This window comes from Zalophus californianus, chromosome 6, assembly GCF_009762305.2.
Source record: "Zalophus californianus isolate mZalCal1 chromosome 6, mZalCal1.pri.v2, whole genome shotgun sequence".
Lineage (NCBI taxonomy): Eukaryota > Metazoa > Chordata > Mammalia > Carnivora > Otariidae > Zalophus > Zalophus californianus.
In genome coordinates this window covers 83,172,630-83,196,907 of record NC_045600.1, presented here as the reverse complement: position 1 = coordinate 83,196,907, position 24,278 = coordinate 83,172,630, and the positions used below count along the sequence as shown (strand labels likewise).

At 38.1% G+C, this 24,278-nt stretch overlaps 1 protein-coding gene across 3 annotated transcripts in view; it reads left to right on the top strand.

Moving 5' to 3' along the window:
* INO80 (INO80 complex ATPase subunit) overlaps window positions 1-24,278 on the top strand; it is a 132,099-nt gene that overhangs the window by 28,234 nt on the left and 79,587 nt on the right. Inside the window, exons 2-14 of one of the 3 annotated variants that reach the window (XM_027570068.2) lie at window positions 575-760; window positions 1,195-1,364; window positions 1,457-1,524; window positions 3,270-3,440; window positions 7,895-8,015; window positions 9,085-9,299; window positions 16,953-17,006; window positions 18,019-18,222; window positions 20,038-20,233; window positions 21,302-21,369; window positions 22,397-22,606; window positions 23,052-23,132; window positions 23,951-24,046. In XM_027570068.2, the coding sequence (XP_027425869.1) occupies window positions 618-760; window positions 1,195-1,364; window positions 1,457-1,524; window positions 3,270-3,440; window positions 7,895-8,015; window positions 9,085-9,299; window positions 16,953-17,006; window positions 18,019-18,222; window positions 20,038-20,233; window positions 21,302-21,369; window positions 22,397-22,606; window positions 23,052-23,132; window positions 23,951-24,046 (1,797 nt within the window). In that variant the 5' untranslated portion in view covers window positions 575-617. Of the gene's footprint in view, window positions 1-574; window positions 761-1,194; window positions 1,365-1,456; window positions 1,525-3,269; window positions 3,441-7,684; window positions 7,721-7,894; window positions 8,016-9,084; window positions 9,300-16,952; window positions 17,007-18,018; window positions 18,223-20,037; window positions 20,234-21,301; window positions 21,370-22,396; window positions 22,607-23,051; window positions 23,133-23,950; window positions 24,047-24,278 lie in introns of those variants that run through there. The other 2 variants (XM_027570069.2, XM_027570070.2) reach the window with 2 other exon arrangements.

The window sequence follows — 24,278 nt, the reverse complement described above, 5'->3', positions numbered from 1 at the left end:
ACCTTTGTTTCTCACTCTTACTTATACTCTGTTTGCTCCAGTTTTCTAAATAATTTCTATATTTTACACTTTAAAGAAGCTTTACAAGTGTGTAAAATACTATGACAATAGCTCTCTTCCCTTGTAAGTGGAATATCTCATAAATATGTACAAATGTAAACACAAAATGAAAAAGGAAGCAGCTGTTTTGAAGGTGATGCTGACAAGTGTTCCTCTGTGAGGTGTACAAAAGAGCTTGTGGTGTAGATTTAGATAATCGTGAGTAATTGTTAATTGTAGGACAAAAGGTAAGTGGGTGTAAATTTTAAGGTACTTTCAAAAAAGTATAATATGAATTTTTGTTGTGACGTATTACAGTATTTCTGTATTTTGATGTTCTCATTCTTTTAAACTTCTGCCTTTGCATTAGGAAAAAATGCCTAACAAGAATTTTATTGTGATCTTTCTATAGACTGCTGTCTTCTTGTCCTGTGTTCTAGAAGGTCTGATTTCTCTTCACATTGATAGCAAGGAGGCAAAATAAAGGGAGAATAAATAGTATTCTGTCTTTCACTGCTTAATCTCCATTCCGCAGCCGAGAAGTCGGAGACCGTTGTGCATGAAGACAGATTTGTTCTATGGCCTCGGAGTTGGGAGCCGGGGACGATGGCGGCTGCACTGAGCTGGCAAAGCCCCTCTATCTTCAATACTTGGAGAGGGCCCTCCGGTTGGACCATTTCTTGCGACAAACATCAGCCATCTTCAACAGGAACATTTCTAGGTATGTGATTACATATTCCCAATATAATATTTTTTGTGTTTTTTTTAAAGATTTTTTAAAGAGAGAGACAGAGAGAGAACACAAGCAGGGGGAGTGGGAGATGGAGAAGCAGGCTTCCCACTGAGCAGGGAGCCCAGTGAGGGGCCCAATCCCAGGACCCTGGGATTATGACCTGAGCCGAAAGCAGACACTTAATGACTGAGCCACCCAGGCACCCCCCCCCCAATATAATGTTTGACCACTTTCTGATTCCCATTGTCTCTGGTTTTAGGGGTAAGGTATTTTACAATTTGTGGTATATTTGGTAGTTTTTTCTTCCTTCTTTCAATAGAACACAGTCTATTTTAAAGGATCAATTTTTTCTGTCTGTTGACTATAAATTATAGTATTTTGCTGGGTCAGCTGTGATTATAGATTTATTTTTCAATTTATAGTGATGAGAGTGAGGATGGACTGGATGACAGTAATCCTTTATTGCCCCAGTCTGGGGATCCCTTAATACAAGTTAAGGAAGAACCTCCAAATTCATTGCTTGGAGAAACTTCTGGAGCAGGCAACTCTGGAATGTTAAACACATACTCGCTGAATGGAGTTCTACAGTCAGGTCAGTGTGGTGTGAGATCCCTCTTTGGACTATCAGTTCTCTTGGGGCAGTCTTCCTTTCATTTTTGTTGTTCTTTATGTTTCTTTACACAGAATCAAAATCTGACAAAGGGAATTTATATAACTTCTCTAAGTTGAAGAAAAGCAGAAAGTGGCTAAAGGTAAGAGATAAGGCAAATGTTTATAATTCAAATAACCTACTAAAATTACAAATGGAAGGGAAGTTATTGACTAATTCTGACACATTAGCAGAGATTTTTCTAGACATGAGTTTTCTACTGTGGGTGTGTTTTGTTTTTTTTAAGAGATTATAGAGGAAAATCTAGAGGCATCAGTGAAATTCATTTTAGCAAACATTTTTGAGTATAAAGCACCGTGCAGAGCAAAGGAGTAAAAAAATAGATAAGATCCTTGCCCTCCCTGCCTCACATTATAATCAGGATTATTAATGTCATTTTCATTAGTACCTGAGTTGTTGGGATGTTGATTGAGTACGTCCTACCTGCCAGATACTATTGTAGACAGACAGGGTTCCTGCACTGTAGAGCTTACATTCAAATGGGGGGAGGCAGTGAGTAAGTCTGTAAACAAATAAAGAAATAAAAATGGCTTCTTTAAAGAGGTTAACATTTCAGCTGATTTCTGAATGATCAGAACTATGGGAATGTTTAAGATAAGAGCATTTTAATCAGAAGGAACATAACTGAAATTCTGAGGAAGGCAGCAACTCAGTATGTTTGGAGGAAAAGAAGGCTAGTATAGCTGGAGTACAATGAAAGAGAGGGTGTGTTAGAAGATGGGGTTAGGGAGCCCGATTGTGTAGGGCCTTGTACCCTATGTTTAAAGAATTTGCATTTTATTCTGGTAAATTTCTGTGAGTGTTTATAGGCAATATAGAGTGTTTCTGTATTTTCTGTGAGTGTTTATAGGCAGGGAAATGGTAGACTCTACACTCTTACAAGATTACTGTCATTGGCCCAACTGAGTTAAGGGTACCATTTCTTCTGTTGAAATTAATTATTTGTCTATTACTTTCTTTTCTTGTGAAGAGCTCAAAGTAATATAAAGGCATTCTTTCATTATAATCATGAGGTCCTTTAAAAGGTTTGTGTATAAAAGGCCTTTAAGCTGTTGGCAATGCAGAAATCTTTGTTTAGCCATCACATTCTTAAAAATTGAGATACAATTCACATGCCATAAAATCTACCCTTGTAAAGTGAGTATTGTAGTAAAGTTCTGTGCAGCCATCACCACTAATTCTAGAGCATTTTTATCACTCCAAAATGAAACTCTGTGATTATTAAGCAGTCACTTCCCATCGCCCCTGGCAGCCACTAATCTGTTTTCTTTCCCTACGGATTTGCCTATTCTGGACTTTTCATATAAATGGAATCATATAATATGTGGTCTTTTGTGCCTGGCTTCTTTCACTTAGCATAGTTTTCAAGGTTCATTCATGTTGTGGCATGTATCAGTACTCCATTCCTTTTTATGGCTAAATAATATTTCATTATCTGGATAGTAACAAAATCTAATGATTTTTTGGGTTGTTTCTCCTTTATTAGCTATCACGGCTGGCTTTGTATATTCCTTTATACCCTATAGGTTGTGGTTTTGTTTTTGTTTTTCGTTTTTTGCCTTGATATTTGACAGTTAAAATAGCCTATGTATAGTTCTAAGTACTTAGTGAAATCTAGCTTTGTTGCCTTTTATAGCATTTCCATATGGTAGTGCTCTTGAATGCCCACTAGGTTCAGTTGGTATCCTTTTCTTTTGCACATGAATTGGGAAACTGGAGTTACTGTCTTCCAGCTGTTTTTGTCATTGTGTTGGGAAAAGATGCTTGGGTTAGAGAAGGCCTTGCTCCATAGCAACAGATTCCATTCCCATTTCCTCCTGTTTGCAGAGCATTCTGCTAAGTGATGAGTCCAGTGAGGCAGATTCTCAGAGTGAAGACAATGAAGAAGAAGAAGAAGAAGAGGAAGAACTCCACCTCAGCAGAGAAGAACTTCATAACATGTTGCGGCTGCACAAGTATAAGAAACTTCACCAGAATAAGTATAGCAAAGATAAGGAGGTAAGAGGGAGTTTCAGGGGAAATCTCAGACCTTTGTGTTGGGTATTTAATTTAGCCTGTTGTTAACATTCAGTGAAGACATGTCATTTTACATTTATATTTAGATGGTGGTGGTGGTGGTTCTAATACAAGCTTTTTTTTAAGATTTTATTTATTTATTTGACAGAGAGACACAGCGAGAGCAGGAACACAAGCAGGGGGAATGGGAGAGGGAGAAGCAGGCTTCCCACCGAGCAGGGAGCCCGATGTGGGGCTCGATCCCAGGACCCTGGGATCATGACCTGAGCCGAAGGCAGATGCTTAACGACTGAGCCACCCAGGCGCCCCTCTAATACAAGCTTTATTGAAATATATTTCACATACCAAAAATAACCTTTTAAAGTATACAATTCAGTGGTTTTTAGTATATTCATAGAGATGTATAACTATCGTCACTATATGATTCCAGAATGTTTTCTCTAAAAAGAAACCCCACTCCCCTTAGCTGTTGTCTTTCATTTTCTCTGTTCCCCCTCAGCCCCAGGACGCCACTTAGCACTATAAATGTGCCTGTTCTAGACATTTTATGCAAATTGGCCCTTTATGTCCATCTTCTCACTTAGCATGTTTTCAAGGTTCATTCACGTTTTAGCATATATCAGTACTTCATTCCTTTTTGTTATCAAATAATATGCCATTGTGCAGACATACTGCATTTTACTATCCATGTATTACTTAATGAATTAATTGGATTGTTTCTACTTTTTGGCTTTTACAAATGATTGCTATGAATAGTGAGTTGTTTCCACTTTTGGCTGTTATGAATAATGCTGCCATGAAAATCTGTGTACAAGTTTTCGGTGTGGGCATTTGTTTTCATTTCTCTTTTGTATATACCTAGAAGAGGAATCACTGGATCATGTGAAAACTGTGCTTATCCTTTTTGAGGAACTGTCAAGCTGTTTTCCAAAGTGGCTGTGCCATTTTGAATTCTACGGGTTCCTTTTTTAATGCACTTGCTCTTTGGAACTGTCCCTATCTTGAAAAAAACCCCTTTTCTTTACATACTAACATTAGATTGATGATAGTTTTAAGTGACAACTATTTGAATACTGTTACCAAAGCCTTATGATTTTTGTCAGAAGTGTGGTGCTTTGAACATGATGAGCAATAGCATATTTGAAGACCTAAACACTTTCTAACAATTGGTTAACATCCAAAGTTAGTTCAGAAAGCTTTGAATAATATGCTAAAGGTTAGGGGTGCCTGGCTGGCTCAGTCGGTTAGGCATCTGACTTGTAATTTTGGCTCAGGTTATCTCAGGGTTATGAGATTGAGCCCTGGGTCAGGCTCTGCACTGGGCATGGAGCCTGCTTGATTCTGTCTCTCCCTCTCCCTCTGTCCACCCCTTCACCCCCCAACCCCCGGTCGAGCTCTCTCTTTAGGGAAAAAAAACCTATATAGTTATATAGATACGTATATATGGTGAAGTTTATAAACCTGCAGAAGTAATAATTGTAATATATCTGACTGTTTTGACATAGAGTTCCCTCTTAAAGTACAGTGCTTGGCATTTGGTGCTTGAAATATTTGGTCTTTCTTTTTTTAGTGTAGTTGACATAAAATATTAGTTTCACTTACGCAACATAAGTGATTTGACATCTCTGTACATTATATTATGCTTACAAGTGTAGCTACCATCTGTCACCATACAACACTGTTATAGTATCAGTGACTGTACTCCTTGTGCTAGGCCTTTTATTCCCATGGTTTATTCATTCCATAACTGGAAGCCTGTATCTCCCACTCCCTGTCTCCCATTTTGCCCAACCCCCATCACCCTCCTCCCCTCTTGACAACCATCAGTTTGTTCTCTCTTCAGGTCTGATTTTGCTTTTTGTTTGTTTTTTAGATTCCACATGTGAGTGAAATCATGTGGTATTTGTCTTTTTCAATCTGACTTACATCACTGAGCATAATAACCTGTACATCCATCGATGTTGTCACAAATGGCAGGAGCTCATATACACGCATACGTATGTTCATGTGTGTGCGTGCACACATGCCACATTTTTATCCGTTCACCAGTCGGTGGACACTTAGGTTGCTTCTGTATCTTGGCTATTGTAAATAATGCTGTGGTAAACATGAGTGCATGTATCTCTCTCTCTCTTTTTTTTAACATTTTATTTATTTGTCAGAGAGAGAGGGAAAGCACAAACAGGGAGCAGCAAGCAGAGAGAGAAGCAGGCCCCCTGTCGAGCAAGGAGCCCGATGTGGGTCTCGTTCCCAGGACCCTGAGGTCATGACCTGAGCCAAAGGCAGCCACCTAACCGACTGAGCCACGCAGGCGCCCCACACGTATCTTTTTTGAATTAGTTTTTTTATTTTCTTTGGGTAAATACCCAGTAGTGGAATTACTGGATATGATATTTCCACTTTTAATTTTTTGAGGAACCACCATACTGTTTTCGAGAGTGGCTGTACCAGTTTGCATTCCCACCAACAGTGCACGAGGATTCCTTTTTCTCTCCATCCTTACCAACACCTGTTATTTCTTGTGTCTTTGATACTAACCGTTCTGACAGGTGTAAGGTGATTTCTTGTTGTAGTTGATTTGCATTTTCCTGATGATTAGTGATGTTGAGCATCTTTTCATATGTCTGTTGGCCGTCTGTACGTCTTCTTTGGGAAAATGTCTGTTTAGGTCCTTTGCCTATTTTTTTAATCATATTGTTTGTTTTTTTGGTGTTGAGTTGTACATGTTCTTTACATATTTTGGATAGTAACCCCTTATTGGATATATAATTTGCAAATATCTTCTCCCATTCAATAGGTTGCCTTTTTGTTTTGTTGATGGTTTCTCTCACTGTGCAAAAGATTTTATTTTGAAGTAGTCCAATAGTTTATTTTTGCTTTTGTTTCCCTTGCCTTAGGAGACATATCTAGAAAAATGTTGCTTTGGCTGATGTCAGAGAAGTTACTGTCTCTGTTATCTTCTAAAATTTTTATGATTTTAGGTGTCAAATTTAGGTTTTTAATCCATTTTGAGTTTATTTTTGTTCATGGTGGTAGAAAGTGGTCCAGTTTTATTCTTGTGCCTGTGACTGTCCAGTTTTCCCAGCACCATTTATTGAGCAGGCTCTCTTTTCCCCATTTTATATTCTTGCCTCCTTTGACATAGATTAATTGGCTGTATAAGCATGGGTTTATTTCTGAGTTCTCTAGTCTGTGTTGTTGGAAATTTTTTTTTTTTTTTTAAGTAAGCTCTATGCCCAACATGGGACTTGAACTTATGACACTGAAATCAAGAGTCACATGCTCTACCAACTGAGCCAGCCAGGCGCCTCTTATTTCTGGATTCTCTGCTCTGTTCCACTGATCAATGTGTCCGTTTCTGTGCCAGCACTGTATACTGTTTTGATCACTACAGCTTTGTAGTGTATCTTGAAGTCTGGAATTGTGATACTTTCAGCTTTGTTTTTTTGTCTCAAGATTGCTTTGGCTGCTTGGGGTCTTTTGTGGTTCCATACAAATTTTAGTGTTATTTCTTTTAGTTCTTTGAAAAATGCTGTTGATATTTTGGTAGGGATTGCAATACTTGGCCTTTTTTAAATTGAAGTAAAACATATATATGGGAAAGTTCATAGATTTTAACTATATAGCTCAATGAATGCTCACTTAATTTTGACCATTGACAGGGGACCTCATGATAGTTCTCCGTGTCACTTTTCTGTCCTAGTTTCAGTTCTTGGACTGGCTGCAATCTAGGAAAGAGATTGAACAGTGGACTGTTTTAAGTTTATATTGATATTTATCCATTAGTAATAAGTGAAACAAAATTAATGTGAGCCTTGGGGGTCAATTTAAATGCAGTGCTTGAAAGAATCTCTCCCTGGACAGAAAAAAAAATTGATTATTCATATGTTAGAATTCTGGCAATGTAGGCATTAGCCATTATATTGTCAACCTCTATTAGTGGGAGATATAAAGAGTGAAAAGACTTGAAAGATAGGAGAATTGGAATGGCTAGTGACTCTCTGAACCAGATAGAAGACCAAAACCCAGAATAACACGTATCAAAACCTTACTAAATCTGAGGACCTATTGGTATTAGAAATATGGTTTATTTCTTGTTGATGACTTCCATGTGGAGCCCTTTCTGCAGTTAATTGCATCACTCGAATATGTGTTAGTTCCAAGCAAATAGTCTGGTGGAAATTCAGAAGCATGCAGTGTTTTTCTTTCTTATTTTCAGCAACTTGCCATGTACATAGCTGATGAAACCGTTTTGTTTTGAAGTAAGGAAATAATTCACTTTAAGGTACTAAATCTTTATTGGTCTTCTTGTGGGAAGAACAAATTTAGGAGCTCTGGTTTTTCTCTGGCTCAAGGTTTTATAGTAAAGATGACTTGAAGGCAGGCTTAGAACTCAGACCAGCCCTTGTAAGCCTCCCTGTCTTTGCCTCCTTCAGTTGCAGCAGTACCAATACTACAGTGCAGGCCTGCTTTCCACATACGACCCATTCTATGAGCAACAACGGCACCTACTTGGACCCAAAAAAAAGAAATTCAAGGAGGAAAAGAAGCTTAAAGGTGAGCTTACTGACCTGCCTTCCATATTTACTCATTCTTAGTTTCAGGGTTGTGTGTAGCCTGTTGGTACATTTGGACTTTGAACATAATCCATGTAGTAGAAACTTGCTTTTTCTGAAAAACCCTAGTCTCCCCTATCTAGGTAATAAGTATTGTTAACCTTATTTCGTATTTGGTTAATGACCTTTTCTAGAATTATAAAGACATAAGTACTATGGATTCCTAGCCAAAGGTTTAAGCTAATTAGTTTATTCCTTTTTTCTTCTACACACTCTTCCAAATGTTGATAATGCTGTGGGAGAGGCAGAAGTCGGTTATGCACAGGGAAGTATGAAGAGCAACTTGAAGTGTTGGGAATAAGTCATTGTTGCTGTATGTGGAACATTTAAATAGATCACCTCTTGATAATCTTATGTAGTGTTTGTTTGCATGTTTGCCAGGAAGTGTGTTTTCCTCCCTTACTGAGCTCTAGGCAGCTGGAAATCAGGAAGGAAGTAGGAAGGGAAAGTTTTAAGCTATCTGTACAAGGGAGATTTTATTCCCCTGAAAGTATGAACTCTACTCAGAAATTCTTTTCAGCCTTCTTCCCTTTCTCCCACATCCACTAGTTTATCTCTTCCACACTCTCACCCCCAAATTAGTTTTTTATTCCATGTATGATTTTCTCTTCACAGGTCGTAATGTCCTATTGGCGCATTTTTTTTCTTTCTTTGTTATTTCTCTTTAATCACCTTAACATTGCCACCAAGTAGAAATGTTTCCTTCCTCATGGCCATTATTTGAGTCCGTGGTACTTTGTACGTCTCCCTTCCTGTTGTTGAGTTCAACATAAATTGTTTTTAGATCTTATTCTGCGTTTCTCTTTCATGTAAACATAAGGAGTATCCAAGATAGTGAAATCTTCCTTCTGGAATATTCATAGGCCTGAATAGATAAAGAGATAAACATTGCCAGCCTTAGGTGGAATGAGGAAAGAACCTTGAATTGTCTTAAAGTGATGAGGTTGGTTGTGACAATCTTCTGTGGAAGGGCAGAAATGCGGGGTTCTCAGTGTCTGTTTCCTTTGCAGCCAAGTTGAAAAAAGTGAAGAAAAAAAGGCGAAGGGATGAAGAACTTTCCTCTGAAGAATCTCCTCGTTGCCACCACCATCAGACCAAAGTCTTTGCCAAGTTCTCTCATGATGCACCTCCTCCTGGCACCAAGAAGAAGCACTTATCCATTGAGCAGCTTAATGCTCGTCGCAGGAAAGTATGGCTCAGCATTGTGAAAAAGGAACTACCAAAGGTACGTGAGTGCCTCCAGCATAGGAGATGGCAAGAATATTTTGTCTCCCTGCCCTCTAAAGAGGAGCTGTGAGAGCTAGGTACCTTCACAGTGTTCAGAAAGAAAACTGATCTCTTGGAATTAAGATCATGTTGATGAGTACTCTTGTCAATCAACTGTTTTTCTAGATTTTGATCAGAATTCACAAGACAGTTGTTGTATGATGTTCCTTGTCTGAAAAATGGAGGGAAACATCTTTGAGAAAGGAAAGCAGTTTTCTTACTTAGAGCAGTAGAGATCTGACAGCAAATTGATAGGTGATAATAGAGGAAATTAAAATGAAATGGTAGAGTTAATGTTTCTTGGAGAATCTATAAATATTTGGATGTTACTGAGTAATCACAGGCATTGGAAAAAAATGTGAATGATGCAAGAGAAAGATGTATAAGCACACTTTTAATTTGTTTGGTTTTGATAACATTTTATTTTGATATAATTTCAAATTTGAAAGTTTTAGGAATTGTGTGAGGAGTATCCATATACCCTTTACTCAGTTACTCACCAGTTGTTTGCATTTTACTTAATTAATTGCCTTATAAATTGTGTGCAATCCTAATAGAAAAATGAACAGAATATTTTCTGAATTTAGAAAAGTTGATACTAGGGGCTCCTGGGTGGCTCAGTCATTAAGCGTCTGCCTTTGGCTTAGGTCATGATCCCAGGGTACTGGGATCGAGCCCCATAATCAGGCTCCCTGCTCTGCGGGAAGCCTGCTTCTCCCTCTCCCACTCCCCCTGCTTATGTTCCCTCTCTCACTGTGTTTCTCTCTGTCAAATAAATAAATAAAATCTTTAAAAAAAAAAAAAAGTTGATACTAACCTCAAGAAAAAAGTCAGTGTGTAAGAATTGCTGGAGAAACTGAAAAAGCACCATCAAACATTAAAATACACTATAAATCTCTATAATTAAAACAATGTAGGGCGCCTGGGTGGCTCAGTTGGTTAAGCAACTGCCTTCGGCTCAGGTCATGATCCCAGGGTCCTGGGATCAAGTCCCACATTGGGCTCCTTGCTCAGCAGGGAGCCTGCTTCTCCCTCTCCCACTGCCCCTGCTTATGTTCCCTCTCATGCTGTCTCTCTCTCTGTCAATTAAATAAATAAATAAAATCTTTAAAAAAAAAACAAAACAATGTATTACTGGCACATGAATAGGCAAATAGAACAGTAGAGTAGACTAATGCACTTTTTAATAAATCATGCTGGAACAACTAGGTAGCCTTTGGAAAAAGATAAAATTGGATGTTTCTCACACATATACTCTGAACGTATTAGGGTTCTCAATGTAAAAAATGAAACCATACAAAGACTAGAAGAAAGCTATTACATTCTTCTTTAACCTTTGCATAGGAAAAGTTTCTATGTGTGACCCAGAGGCAATGAAAGAAGACATTAGTAAATTTGACTAAATACAAATAAATTTTTTCATGACAAAAGATAACTGATGAAGTGGGAAAAATTATTTACATTGTATATCACAGTCAAAGGGCTATTATCACTAATATATTGAAAACTCTTAAAAATTGAAGGATACTTTTGACACAGGACCAGAGATTGGGGACACATTTTGATCTCAGGATATCAGGTGCAGGAGACCTTCCTAAAGTAACTTTTGAGAGGGCTTTTAGTCATCACCAACTACCCTTGGAACTTCTGAGGCTGCAGCAGCAAATGCAGATTTAAAGGAAAGCACCAGAAGCATTCACAAAGGAAACAATAATGTTCACTGAGAAACAATTGGCAGATTTGGAGTTCTTGTCCAGGAAGAACCCATACCCTGCTCCCCATGGCAGTAAGTTTATTTAGCACCTCTTTCAAAAAGAAATGGCCTCAAAACTGGAGATACATCCCACAGTACTGCAGGTTTGGTTCGAGAACCACAGAGCAAAACTCAAGAAAGCCAAACAACAGCAATTAGCTGGGATGGAAGTTAAGACCAGCTCTTCCAAGAGAAATACAGATGCACCTCCAGGATCCCCTGATGGTGCCTACCTGCTTCCCTGCTTTATAAAGATCGTCTGATACCTTCCTTCCAACTCAGCATATGCTCCAATTTTAAGACTCTCCCAGACCATTCTGTTGGCTACAAAATAGTCCATTTTGGCTGCTGCCAAGATCCTAACATCTCCCTTTGTCCCACTATAGAATCTCAAATTCTTTCCACAAGCTTCACTGCCAATTCTTTTTGTTCTTCATCTCCATAAAGAACTTAATGAGAGAAGCCAGACACAAAAGATCACACATTGTAATGATTTGCAATGATTCCCATACAAGAGGCAGATATGAGATCTACACAACATGGATGCATTTAAAAAACATGCTCTGTGAAAGAAAAAAGACACAGAAGTACCTGTGTGGTAGAACTGAGTGGAAAGAGGCGCTAAATAAACTTATTGCAATGGGGATGTTTCATGTTGTAATTCGGATGGCAGTAACCTGCATGTATAAATTCATCCAAAGACACAGAACTGTAATACTATATTATGTACACCACAAAAAACAATCATGTGACAGGTTGGAGGTGTCAGCTAATGCCATCGCGGTAATCATTCTGCAATATATAAATGTATCATATCAACACATTGTACACCTTATTCTTGCACAATGTTGTGTGACAACTGTATCTCAGGAAAGCTGGAGAAAATTTTTAAATTATATCTCAATAAATATATGCAATGAGAAAAAGAATTCAGGGACAAAGGACCAGAAATTCAGTAGACAAATAAAATGACATGAATAGAAATTGACAAAAGAAAGATATAAAAATGGCCCTTTGGGTGCCTGGGTGGCTCAGTCAGTATAGCAGCTGCCTTTGGCTCGTGTCATGATCCCAAGGTCCTGGGATCAAGCTTCACATCGGGCTCCTTGCTCAGCGGGAAGCCTGCTTCATCTCCCTCTGCCTGCCGCTCCCCGTTTGTGCTCGCTCTCTCTGTGTGTGTCAAATAAATAAATGCAATCTTAAAAAAGAAAAAATGGCCCTCAAACATTAAAAGGTTTAAAGTCTCTCGTAATTAGAGTAATCTAAATTAAAATAATACCTAGATACCATTTTGTACTTATCACAGGGCCAAAAATTTTAAAATATGATAACACATTCTGTTAAGGAGGCTGTGGGGAAACGGACATTTTCATACATTGCTGCTAGGAATGCAAATTTGAGAGAACTGTTCTGGAGGGCAAGTTGGCAATACCTAACAATCTCCATATGCACTTAACCTTTCAAACCAGCATTTCTGCTTCTAGAAATTATCCTGAGGCTTTATCTCCAGCAATACAAAAATACATGTAAACAAAGTTACTCATTCCAGCTTTATTGTTATTATTTTAAAGTTTATTTATTTATAATCTCTACACCCAACGTGGGGCTTGAATTCACAATCCCAAGATCAAGAGTAGCAAGCTCCACTGAGCCAGCCAGGTGCCTCACAACATTATTTTTAATTGCAAAATAAAGTAAACAACTTAAATGCCTATATGTGGGACTTGAACTCTGGTAGATCTACACAGTGGATTATTATGTTGTAGTTAAAAAGAAATAATGGAGACCTTTCTGAGATGATACGGAGTAATTTCTAGGATGTACTGTTAAGTGAGAAAAGCAAACAAAAACAGGTATCTATAATATTTACCTTTCATATAAGCAAAACAGGAATACAAGAAAATACACAAATCCTCATTCATGCAAAAGAAATTCAAGAAGGATAAACCAGAAATCAAAGTGTTGATTTCTTATAGGGGGCAGGTGGGGAAAATATAGAAAGAGGGGAATGGACAGGTTAGCAGGGATGAGGGGGCAGTCTTCAAGTACATTTTTTTATATATAGGACTGCCTTTCAGAATCCTAGTAATGTGTCATATACTCCTCACATACCCCTATAATAAACCCATTAAAACCAACTAGGATGTGGGTGAAGAAGGAGGTTGAGGGGATATGTGGGCAAAGTGGAATAAAGACAGGGGTAAATGCTTAACTGCATTAGAAATGAGTAATATAATCAAATTGCAGAGAGTGGGAAAAGAAAAGGTCTCATTGAAGTAACTGAGGAAATCAGTATTTTGACTGCATATGTAATGCTGAAGACCAAAAGAACTATACATAAGTGCTATGATTGACATAGTCCTAAGTGTTTCTTACAAAGGAATGGGTTAGTAATTTTGGAACTACTTTAAATGCATACTAGAATTGAACAAATAAATAAATCTGTTGTAGTTGACAGCCAGTTTGTCACTGTTGGGAATGCTAAAGTGAAGTCCTTGAAATTTGATTGGAATCTGAGCTATCAGTATGAATTCATGTTTCTATACACACACACACACACACACACAGATAGATATGTACAGAAATATAGTTGTGTGTGTATGCATAGGTTAGTATGCATATATACTTATTTTCTAGCTCTGTTTGCTGAGAGTGCCTAGAGACAGACCCGGTAACAATGAGGATATGTTGTACCCAGGTCTTGATTTCTAAACACCTTTTATTCTTTAATAAAAGGAACCAGAGCTCCTTGGATAAGTAGTTTATTCCAGAATTTGGCAGGGAAAATACAAGATGAGCCTTAAACATCTTGGAGTGCCAGAAAGTAAGGAAGTGCTTGAAGAAAGATGAGTGTGGGGGATTGTCAGAACAACACAGGAGCAACCTAAAGGAGCTTCTCATGGTCAAAGTTAGAATAATTGAGCACCAAAATTGATAATGATAATACTGGGGCTCCTGGGTGGCTCAGTTGGTTAAGATCTTTTCTTGATTTCGGATTAGGTCTTGATCTCAGGGTTTTGAGTTCAAGTCCTGAATTGGCCCCCTGCTGGGCATGGAGCCTACTTTAAAAAAGAAAAAGATAATACTGAATTTTAACATATAGATTAAAAGAAATACCTGTGAGTCCATACTGTTTTAAATAAATAAGCAAATAGTTAAGGTAGAAGGAACAGCTCTTCTTGCAATAGAATTCCAGTTAATGAGTGCAGAAGGAAGGAAGGAAGTAGAGAACCATCATTACATAAATACCACAGTGATAATTGTTGCAGACTGGATCCATTGATGAAGACTGTAATTAGAGGATGAAGGTTAGAGGAGAAATAATTTGTAAGCATACATATTAGCACAGAAAGAAAGATAGTAACTTTCGTGATGATAATTGGCAGAATCTACCTTACCCAAATGATCTAAGTAGTCACTAGTAATAAAATTTTGACATTGTGAACTTGATGTGATGCATAGAGAATAACACATCATTTCTGTGCTATTCTTGCCAGAATGTATGATGTCATTCCAATCATGAGAAAATACCAGAAAATCACAAATTTTGGGACATTCTGCAGAGTAACTGATTGGTGCCTTTCAAAAGTGTTGAGGACATGAGAGAAAGATTGAAGAAATGTAACATACAGGAAGAGACTAAGGAGAAAAGCAACTAAATACAGGGGATCCTGTTACAGGATGTTGGAACAGGAAGAGAGAATTTTAGTGGAAAAAGTGTTGACATTCAAATAAGACTTGTAATTTAATTAATATTTTACCAGTGTTATTTTCCTTTCTTAGTAATTGTATTCTAGTTATGTAAGATGCTAAAACTAGGGAAAGCAGCAGGAGGGATGTAAGGAAACTATTATTTTTTGCAACTTTTCTGTAAGTAAATTAGTTCAAAACAAGAAGTTTTAAAATGATATGGCAAGAATAATGCAAGGAACTGCCATGTTACTTTTATTCATATTTAGTGATTGTTTGCTTCCTTTGCTTTTGTTATATAAATGCATACTTTTTTTCTTCCCCGTTTTGAAGGTTAGTTTGACACTTTGTACTGAACTTCTTTGTAATAGTTCAATGTGTGTTTCTTAAGAAAAAGGACATTCTCTCATAGAACAACAGTGCAGTTATAAAAATTATTATCTGGTCCACAGACCATACTCAGATTTCTCATCAGTTGTCTCTGTAATGTCCTTTATAGGGCTTTTTTTTTCTTTTTTTTTTATTCAATCCAGGATCCAGTCTAGGACTCCGTGTTTCATTTAGTTGTCACATCTCTTTAATCTCTTTTAAATCTGACACAGTGTTCTTTCATGACATTTTTATTTTTGAATAGTATACCCCTGTTATTTTGTACACTGTTTCTGAATTTGAGTTCATGAGATTCTTAGATTTGGTTTATGCATTTTGGGCAGGATTACCAAAGAAGTGACGTATCCTTCTTGGTATGACATATTAGGAGGCACAGGACACATCTGTCCCAGTATGATGATATTAGCTTTGATCACTTGGTGTGTTGGTGCTTCTCTACTGTACAGTGACCGTTTTTCTCCCCATGCCAATTAGTGAGTATTTTTGGAGAGAAAGTTTAGATAGGAACATTCTTGATGGGAGATGTTATGGGGAAACCCTCTTTGTACCTGGTGAAGAGGCTTCAAAATGATGCCCTTGCGGGGCACCTGGCTGGCTCATTGTGTAGAGCATGTGACTCTTAATCTCAGGATTGTGCATTCAAGCTTCACATTGGGTGTAGAGATTAAAAAATAAATAAAAATTTTTTTTAAATGATGCACTTCTGATCAGGAATTCAATAGAAATATTTGAGATTTTTTTTTTTTAACATTTTATTTATTTATTTGACAGAGGGAGACACAGTGAGAGAGGGAACACAAGCAGGGGGAATGGGAGAGGGAGAAGCAGGCTTCCCACTGAGCAGGGAGCCCGATGCAGGGCTCGATCCCAGAACCCTGGGATCATGACACAAGCCAAAGGCAGATGCGCCTAACAACTAAGCCACCCAGGCGCCCCAGTATTTGAGATTCTTGTCTTTAAAGTGGCAATAGCTGCTTAAGCATTAGTAAAAGAAAGTTTTTTATAAAAGGTCTAAAAATTCCCATAAGCAGACAGTCTGAGGTGGGAATTTTATAGAAATGGCGTTTGGGCCGTCTGTAACTTCGCACCCACTGTTTCTTCAGAATTAGGGGGTTGAGTTCTTTAACAGTCAGAGAGTCACTCAGCTGTGCCTATGCTGTCTTCTCCCATGTCAAGTGGATCATTGGGGGAAATCAGGTTTCTTTATTGAGGTTTTTGTTTTATAACTGAATTGGAAGACAATAAGTAGCTTGTGACTGGTTTGTTGGCTGCTGACTCATCTTGTGTTAGGTCTGCCTTGGAATTTTTTGTTTGAGAAGATGAAGCTTAAGTGTTGGCAGAAATTAATATTAGCAGCAGGTTTGTCCTGGTTGGAGGACAGAATCACAGATTGGGAGGCTAGTTTACCTCTCCTAACAATTTCTGTGTGTGAGTGACTACTTTCTCAGCTTCTTTGCAGATTGGCTCTGGAAAGCAGTGTGTTTTAGTCAGGATGGTGTATGTTGGGTATGGTGTTATATTTTCCTAGTCCACTTCAAGCCTTAAATCTAGCTTAAATTCTTTCCAAAAGGATGCAGAAGACTCTATTTAAGGCAGCCACAGGACTAGCTTATTCTTCTTAATACTGCTTCAGTAGCTTTGTGTGTGTTTCTAAGTTGGTGCGTTTGGATGACTTTAATTTTTTTAACTCTTGAGGAGTTGAATAAAAGACATTGTCAGTCTACATAATCTTATTTGAAAAAGACTCCTAAATGAAATAATTGTTTTTAAATATTTTAGGCCAACAAGCAGAAAGCTTCAGCTCGTAACCTGTTTCTCACCAATAGCCGAAAGGTAAATTATAGTTTTCTATTTCCCATTTTATATTATGCTGGAACATATTTATATTTGCTGCTCTTGTTTCTTGTGACCTGTTGATAATGAATCTAGTAATACCTAAGAGAATTTCTAAATGTTCTCCATTTATTTTATTTTTTAAGTTTTATTTTATTGTTATGTTAGTCACCATACATTACATCATTAGTTTTTGATGTAGTGTTCCATGATTCATTGTTTGCGTGTAACACCCAATGCTCCATTCAATACGTGCCCTCCTTAATACCCATCACCAGGCTAACCCATCCCCCTCCCCCCAAAATGCTCAGTTTGTTTCTCAGAGTCCATAGTCTCTCATCGCCATTTATTTTAAAAATAAAATGCTCTTCCTTACATTTCTGATATTTGAACCTTTTTGGATGAGACCATAGTGTGCTCTGATTCCTTAGGCAGATCATGGAAGCTTCCTGTGCTCAGTCTCTTTAAGAAATGATGATGTTAATATCAATACCCTCCTTTAGAGGGAAGTAGCACAAACTTCCTTTGAAAGCTGTGAGATCAGATGAGGTAATGTTTTTAGTTCTGTTTCCCTGGGCTGGTCACTCATCCTTGGTTTCCTCATCTGTAAAATGAGGATGTTGATACTACCAACTTCATAGAGGTTTTGTGAAGAATAAATTAGTTTAATATATGTTAGGCTTAGAGTGAAGCCTAGCATTAATGACTGTTACTATTAATATGTGTGATAATACTTTGTAACTTCCCAGCACATCTTAGATCATTATGTGTTTTTTTCCCATCTTCTAAGGCAGTATGTGTATAGATTTCTCATTCCATGTATTACCTCAGGGTCTGGGTCTGGGTCACAGTACTGTGCATGGACTTTAATCACGTTGAGGGAGAAAGAGATGTGGCCATAGGAAGACTGTGTGCACTGAACAGACTGAGGAATGCTGTGGTGTAGAGCTCAGGGAGAACTGGCCCTGGTGTTGGGTCTTCTCTTTTGTGAGACTGTTGTTGTCATCTGCAGCTTGCCCACCAGTGCATGAAGGAGGTGCGTCGAGCTGCCTTGCAGGCCCAAAAGAACTGTAAGGAGACCTTGCCTCGTGCCCGCCGCCTCACCAAGGAGATGCTTCTGTACTGGAAGAAGTATGAGAAGGTGGAGAAGGAACATCGCAAGCGTGCAGAGAAGGAGGCCTTGGAGCAGCGGAAGTTGGATGAGGAAATGCGGGAGGTAAGACAGTAGTATAAAATTTTGAAACCCTGATTGCTGCAGCCATATCCATAGGTCGGTGTGTACTACACAAATGACAAATTAATCAGTGAAACCATTGAAAAAGGGTTTTAAGACATAAGTTTGAGGATAGTAACTTTAGTCCAATAAACCGATTCTGTTTTTATCCTTTCATTTAGGCCCTCTCTCTGGCCTTCACCTCTCTTTTTCTATGCCAAGTTTTTCTGTTCTTTGTAGCCTTATTCCTCTGTATATTTCTGGAGGACCAAAAAAAGGAAAAAGAAGAGGGATGAACGAAAGAAAAAGAAAACCGCTTACAGCTTATTTTGGCTTCGTTCCAGGTACTGGCTGCAGTTTCTTCCTTGTTGGAAGAGCAGGGCTGGCTGCCAAATTTAGGGCCAGATAGGAACAATAGACAACTAGTCCAGTTTTGAGACCCATCCCCCACCTGCTTCACTGGTTTAACTTTCAGCCAGTGCTCTTCTAAGTTTGATGTCAGCTGATGTAGGTGAGTAGATTGTTCAGGGAAGCAAGAGGAGAGAGTAGGAGAACAAAATCATTGTGTTGCCGTGGGCAAACCAGTTGGGATGTGTGGAAGGAAAGTTGAGGCCTGGAGGAAGGGAATCGGGATTGGTTAAGGTTTGCTCTCAGGCCTGGGTAGTGCTCCGTCACAGCAGAGCTGTGGCTGTTTCTGAGCTCTTGATCTTCCGTCCTTTATCTCATGCCTTTGAGGATGAATATGGATTTTGCCCAGTTCTCTTAAGTCCCCTGGGTAACGTTTATCTTCACATGCAAGATAAACATATTAGTGTGTTAGGACGCATCTGATGCTATCCGGAATACTTTCTGAATTCAGAGGCATTTGAGAGTTGGTCACAGATCCTCAAGTTTTGCAAGCAGCCTGATTTATAGTCTAGGTTTGTGAGACATTCTCTCAGTTTTGTTGATAGTTAACCAATGAGTTTCCTTCATGGTTATGTCTATGTTTTTCTGCCATCTTTTGAAATAAAACTATTTGTGATGAAACTTTATTGTTCCTTTAATTTACCTTGTTCATTTGAACGCATAGTGGTTGACTTTTTTAAGGTTAAAGGAGATACTACTTTTTTGTTTTAATTTGGAAAGGTTTTCTTGATAATACACTAGCTTTGCTGACATAGTAAACAAACACCTGTATCCATTATGAAAAATAACTCCATTTTCTGTTAAAACCGTGTTTCAGATTTCCTTCTCATTTGAATCTCACTCAAGTACTGTAAAATCTTAAAGAGAGAGCATAGTTTTATGTAGCATACTTTAGGACTGGTCTCCTTTCTTGGCTAACTTCCTTATTATGTTTTTATTTTTCATTTGAGGTATTGGATCAAGGATAAATCAGTTTTATTATAAAATAGTTAATGCAAAGCAGTGACTAAGTATATGTGTGTGTGCACTTGATCAGTGTACAGATCAACTATACACTGTTTTTAGGAGCGTTTTCTTCCTTTGATTGGCTTCTCCTACATGGACTTTCAGAATAATTCATAGCTCCTAGTCACTTATTTTGACTTTTGGTGATGAAGAAGATCTTTTCACATGTTTACATTTTTAAGATATAAGTAAAAGCTATTCTTTGCTTTTAGTACCACTGACTTGGTTATAATAAAATTGTGCATTAGCAATTAACTACCTTTCTAAAGGTAAAGAATTTGTAAAAGAATTATATGCAAACTATATATAGATTTGGTGAATTCTGTTGATCACCAAATCAACAGAATTGATGTGATGTGATTGATGATTTGACTATTTAGTGAAAATAACTTTCTTCCCTTTTAGGCCAAGAGGCAACAGCGAAAACTGAACTTCCTAATCACCCAAACAGAGTTGTATGCCCATTTCATGAGTCGCAAACGAGACATGGGTCATGATGGAATTCAGGAAGAAATTCTAAGGAAACTGGAAGACAGTTCTACCCAAAGACAAATTGACATTGGTGGAGGGGTGGTAGTTAACATCACACAGGAGGATTATGGTGAGTCCTGAATCAAGACGTAGAGGAAGTGGGTACCCTCCATTTTTTTATATCTAAGGTTATACACGTGATTAGTTCTTGTAAGTTTTGTCTTGATTGATAGGTAATGATTAGTAAAGGGGAATTTATTGCACTGGAGTAGGGAAAGTATGAATAAAACAAACATACAAAATAACTTTTATTAAAGAATTTGAAAAGGAAAGGGTGTGTTTATATGATCTTGTAAGTTTGGGAATATTTTATATGTTTTGATTTATTAGTAGAAATGGAGAATATTATATCAGAAGAATTCAGTGAAATGTCTAGCAGAGAAAATCATCTGTCACATAACAAGATTCTTGGTTACAACAAGGCAGGCATGAGAAAGAGACTGTAGTTGTATTTTTTTTTTAAGAGATATTATTTATTTGAGAGAGAGAGAGAATGGGTGGAGGAAGAGAGAGAAGAACAAGCAGACTCCTTGCTCAGGGCTCAGAGGACTCTGAGATCACGACCTGAGCCACCCAGGCACCCCTCAGTTGTGACCTTTTTGTGACCATAAAGGGAGGGAGGAATTGGGGTGAAATTTGAATAGTGATCAAGATCACGTTGAGCTCAGAATAAAAAGAATGAGTATGCTTGCAAGGATCTTGGGGTTTACACATGTCTGGATTTCTTCTTTGGGAATAGTTTCACCCAGCAGAAATCTATCACAATTTTGAATCCCCACTGTTTTGCTTTGCTTTGCTTTGCTTTGCTTTGTCATTGCTTTGTGCAAGACATCGCCAGGATTGGGCGATGAGCGTAGTCTCCTGAGTATTGCCCTCCTGGCCCATCCGGCTGAGGTGGGTAGATGCAGTTTCTCTGAGCTGGCTTCAGCTACTGGAGATCATGGCAGCCCTCTGCGTTCATAGCCACTTCTGGGTCCTTACCTCTGTCATGTAATTTGAACCTTTCTGCTCTCTCACTCTCTGTGAGCTTACGGATGAGTAAATTGGGGGAGTTAGGGATTGACAATGTTGGTGTGAGTTGCATCTTTGAAGGAGATCAGTTAATGACGTGTGATAATCTCTAAGTTTTCCTTTTCAGATAGTAACCATTTCAAAGCCCAGGCCCTGAAGAATGCTGAGAATGCTTATCATATTCATCAAGCTCGGGTGAGTCTTAAAATGAAAAGAAACTGTAAGGGGCTCCAGAAATGCCCTACAACCTTTCACTTGGGTGGTCTTCCTTTAGTCTTACTCATTTTTCAATTAAAAGCATTGGCAAATGTGTACATATGTGATTGTGTTGGGTGCAGGTTGTGGCTCTATTTAGAAAAGTAGGCATAATTGAGAAAGGGTGGAAAATGAGCATTCACTTGTCTAAGCTTTAGGAGTGTGTTGATTGAAACTAGGACAGTTGACCTGTTTTTTTGTCATCTTGAGTAATCATGGGCAATATAGTGTGAAATGCATCATGGTTGTTTTGTGGAAAAGACCACGGTGGTGTTTGTTAAGAGAGCTATATCATTGCCTTAAGAATACTGCTATATTAGGACCTTCTTTCACCTTAATAATAACTTGCTAATTCTTGATATAGTGATATTTCATGAAATCAGAAGAAAACTGCAGTTATATTAAATTAAGTTAAGTAAGTAAAGAATATACTGCATAGGAACACCATGTAACAGCATCCAAGTCAGGATAAACTTGACCTTCTCCCCAAAACAAATTTTATATCAGATTTTTAACACATTCCTTGATGAAGCAAGTAGTCATGTAATATGGTTTATAGTCGTATAATATGTGTGCTCATCAAAAGCATATTCTTAATATAATTGCTAGATTAATTTTTAAATATTAGTAATATTTCATATATTGTGGGGTTTTTTTTTTTTGAGAGAGAGTGAGAGAACATGAGCAGGAGGAGGGGCAGAGGGAGGAACAGGCTCCTGGCTAGGCAGGGAGCCCAGGGCAGAGCTCAATCCCAGGACCCTGGGATCATGACCTGAACCCAAGGCAGCTGCTTAATGACTGAGCCACCCAGGCGCCCCTCATATATTGTGCTTTATACATAATACATTACATAATATTATCAGAAATTTTGTTCCAGTTATCACAGAGTAGATATACTGTCATTATGAACTTTATTTGAATTTCATTTTTTCCCTCATATTTTTCTTCTGACGTTTTTATTTTCCAGACAAGGTCATTTGATGAAGATGCAAAAGAAAGTCGAGCAGCTGCCCTTCGGGCAGCAAACAAGTCTGGCACTGGGTTTGGGGAGAGTTACAGCCTGGCAAACCCATCTATCCGGGCTGGGGAAGATATTCCACAGCCTACAATTTTTAATGGCAAATTAAAAGGCTATCAGCTGAAAGGCATGAATTGGTTGGCTAATCTCTATGAACAGGTGAATTTTAGAACTATGCCATACCCTTATGTGTTTTCCTAAAATCATTGGTTCAGTGTATCGTGAAATGAGCACAAGACAATGTTTTAAATTTCATCCTTTTGAAATGCTTTATCCTCTGACAAGAGTCAGAAAGATGTTTTTATATTTTTAACCTGAAATTTTATTGGAGAATATTTGTATCACATACATAGTTTTAGGTGGTCTTAGTAAACCTGATTGGTTTTTTGCCTGGATTAAATTTGCTGAAAAACTGCCTCAGATACCATGATTCATAGTTGTAACTATGGAGTTGGCAAAAGGAATCATTGCAGCAGTGCGTAATAGTGCTGAAATGGTATTTCTAGTCAGTCTTGACAGTTTGATTAGTTCTTTGGGACAGTAGGTTGAATCCTGTGTGATGGAATGTGAGAGGTTATTGACTATGTGTATTTTTTTTCCCCAGGGCATTAATGGCATTCTTGCAGATGAAATGGGCCTTGGTAAAACAGTGCAGAGTATTGCCCTCCTGGCCCATCTGGCTGAGGTGGGTAGATGCAGTCTTTCTATCTTTCGCACTCTAGATTCTGGGGTGAGAATCAGCCATTATCCAGTACTATGCTGGGCTTTGGAGCATATGAGGACAGTAGGACTTAACTCCTTGCCTTCAAGATCATTAAAGGGTGACATGGTGTGATGAAGCATTTTGGTTTGCGAGACTAGATTAGTTACTGAGAATGTGTGGTTTGACATATTGCCCCCCTCCCCTGTCCAGAGCCATTCACACAGTGGCAAAGACATTGTAGTTAGTTAGACCAGAAGACCCAGGTTCACATCTGAACTCTGTGTTGACTATAAACAATGTAAACTTGGGCAATTCATCTAACCTCTTTTGCTCTGGCTTCACTTTAATTCTCTGAGGGTTAGTTTCTACTTCTGCAGAGTGGGGATAATATCTACTTTGTAGGAATTCTGTGAGAATTAAATGAGAAAATATATGTAGAAACATTTTGAAAAAAGCAAAAGCTCCAAAATCGTTATGATCATCTCGTATAAGGGAAAGCAATATTTATAAGTCAGGATATTGTTAAGTGCTTTGTGAATGATAGAAATTAGGACCTATAGGTGGTGGGGGTGGGAGTAATTGCTTGGTATTTTGTCTCAAGGTTTCTCTGAGCAAATTCCTTGCCTGTGTTATTATTAACATAGGGTATTATTACTGAGTATGGAGATGTAGGAGCTAGGCACCATTTCTCTTGTTATAATGTAGTCTTTATTCTTAAACTGCTCTCATCATTGATTATAATTTTGAACTAAATATCTTCAGTTTTCCTTCAGTTAGCTGACCCAGTTTTTGTCTTTCAGAGAGAGAACATTTGGGGACCTTTCTTAATAATTTCACCGGCTTCTACACTTAACAATTGGCACCAGGAATTTACTAGATTTGTTCCTAAATTTAAGGTAAAAATCAATCCAACAGAAATTTCTGTTGCTCTTTAAAATAAACTTCCTGACTTTTCTTTTGCCGCCTGCCTTATTCAGTTGCTCTAAGAGTTTTGAGTCTCTTGCATTTTTCCCAAGATACTTGAAATACATTCCCTTTAAAAGTTACTGATGTGTGGGGTGCCTGGGTGGCTCAGTCAGTTAGGCATCCAGCTCTTGATTTTGGCTCGGGTCATAATCTCAGGGTCCT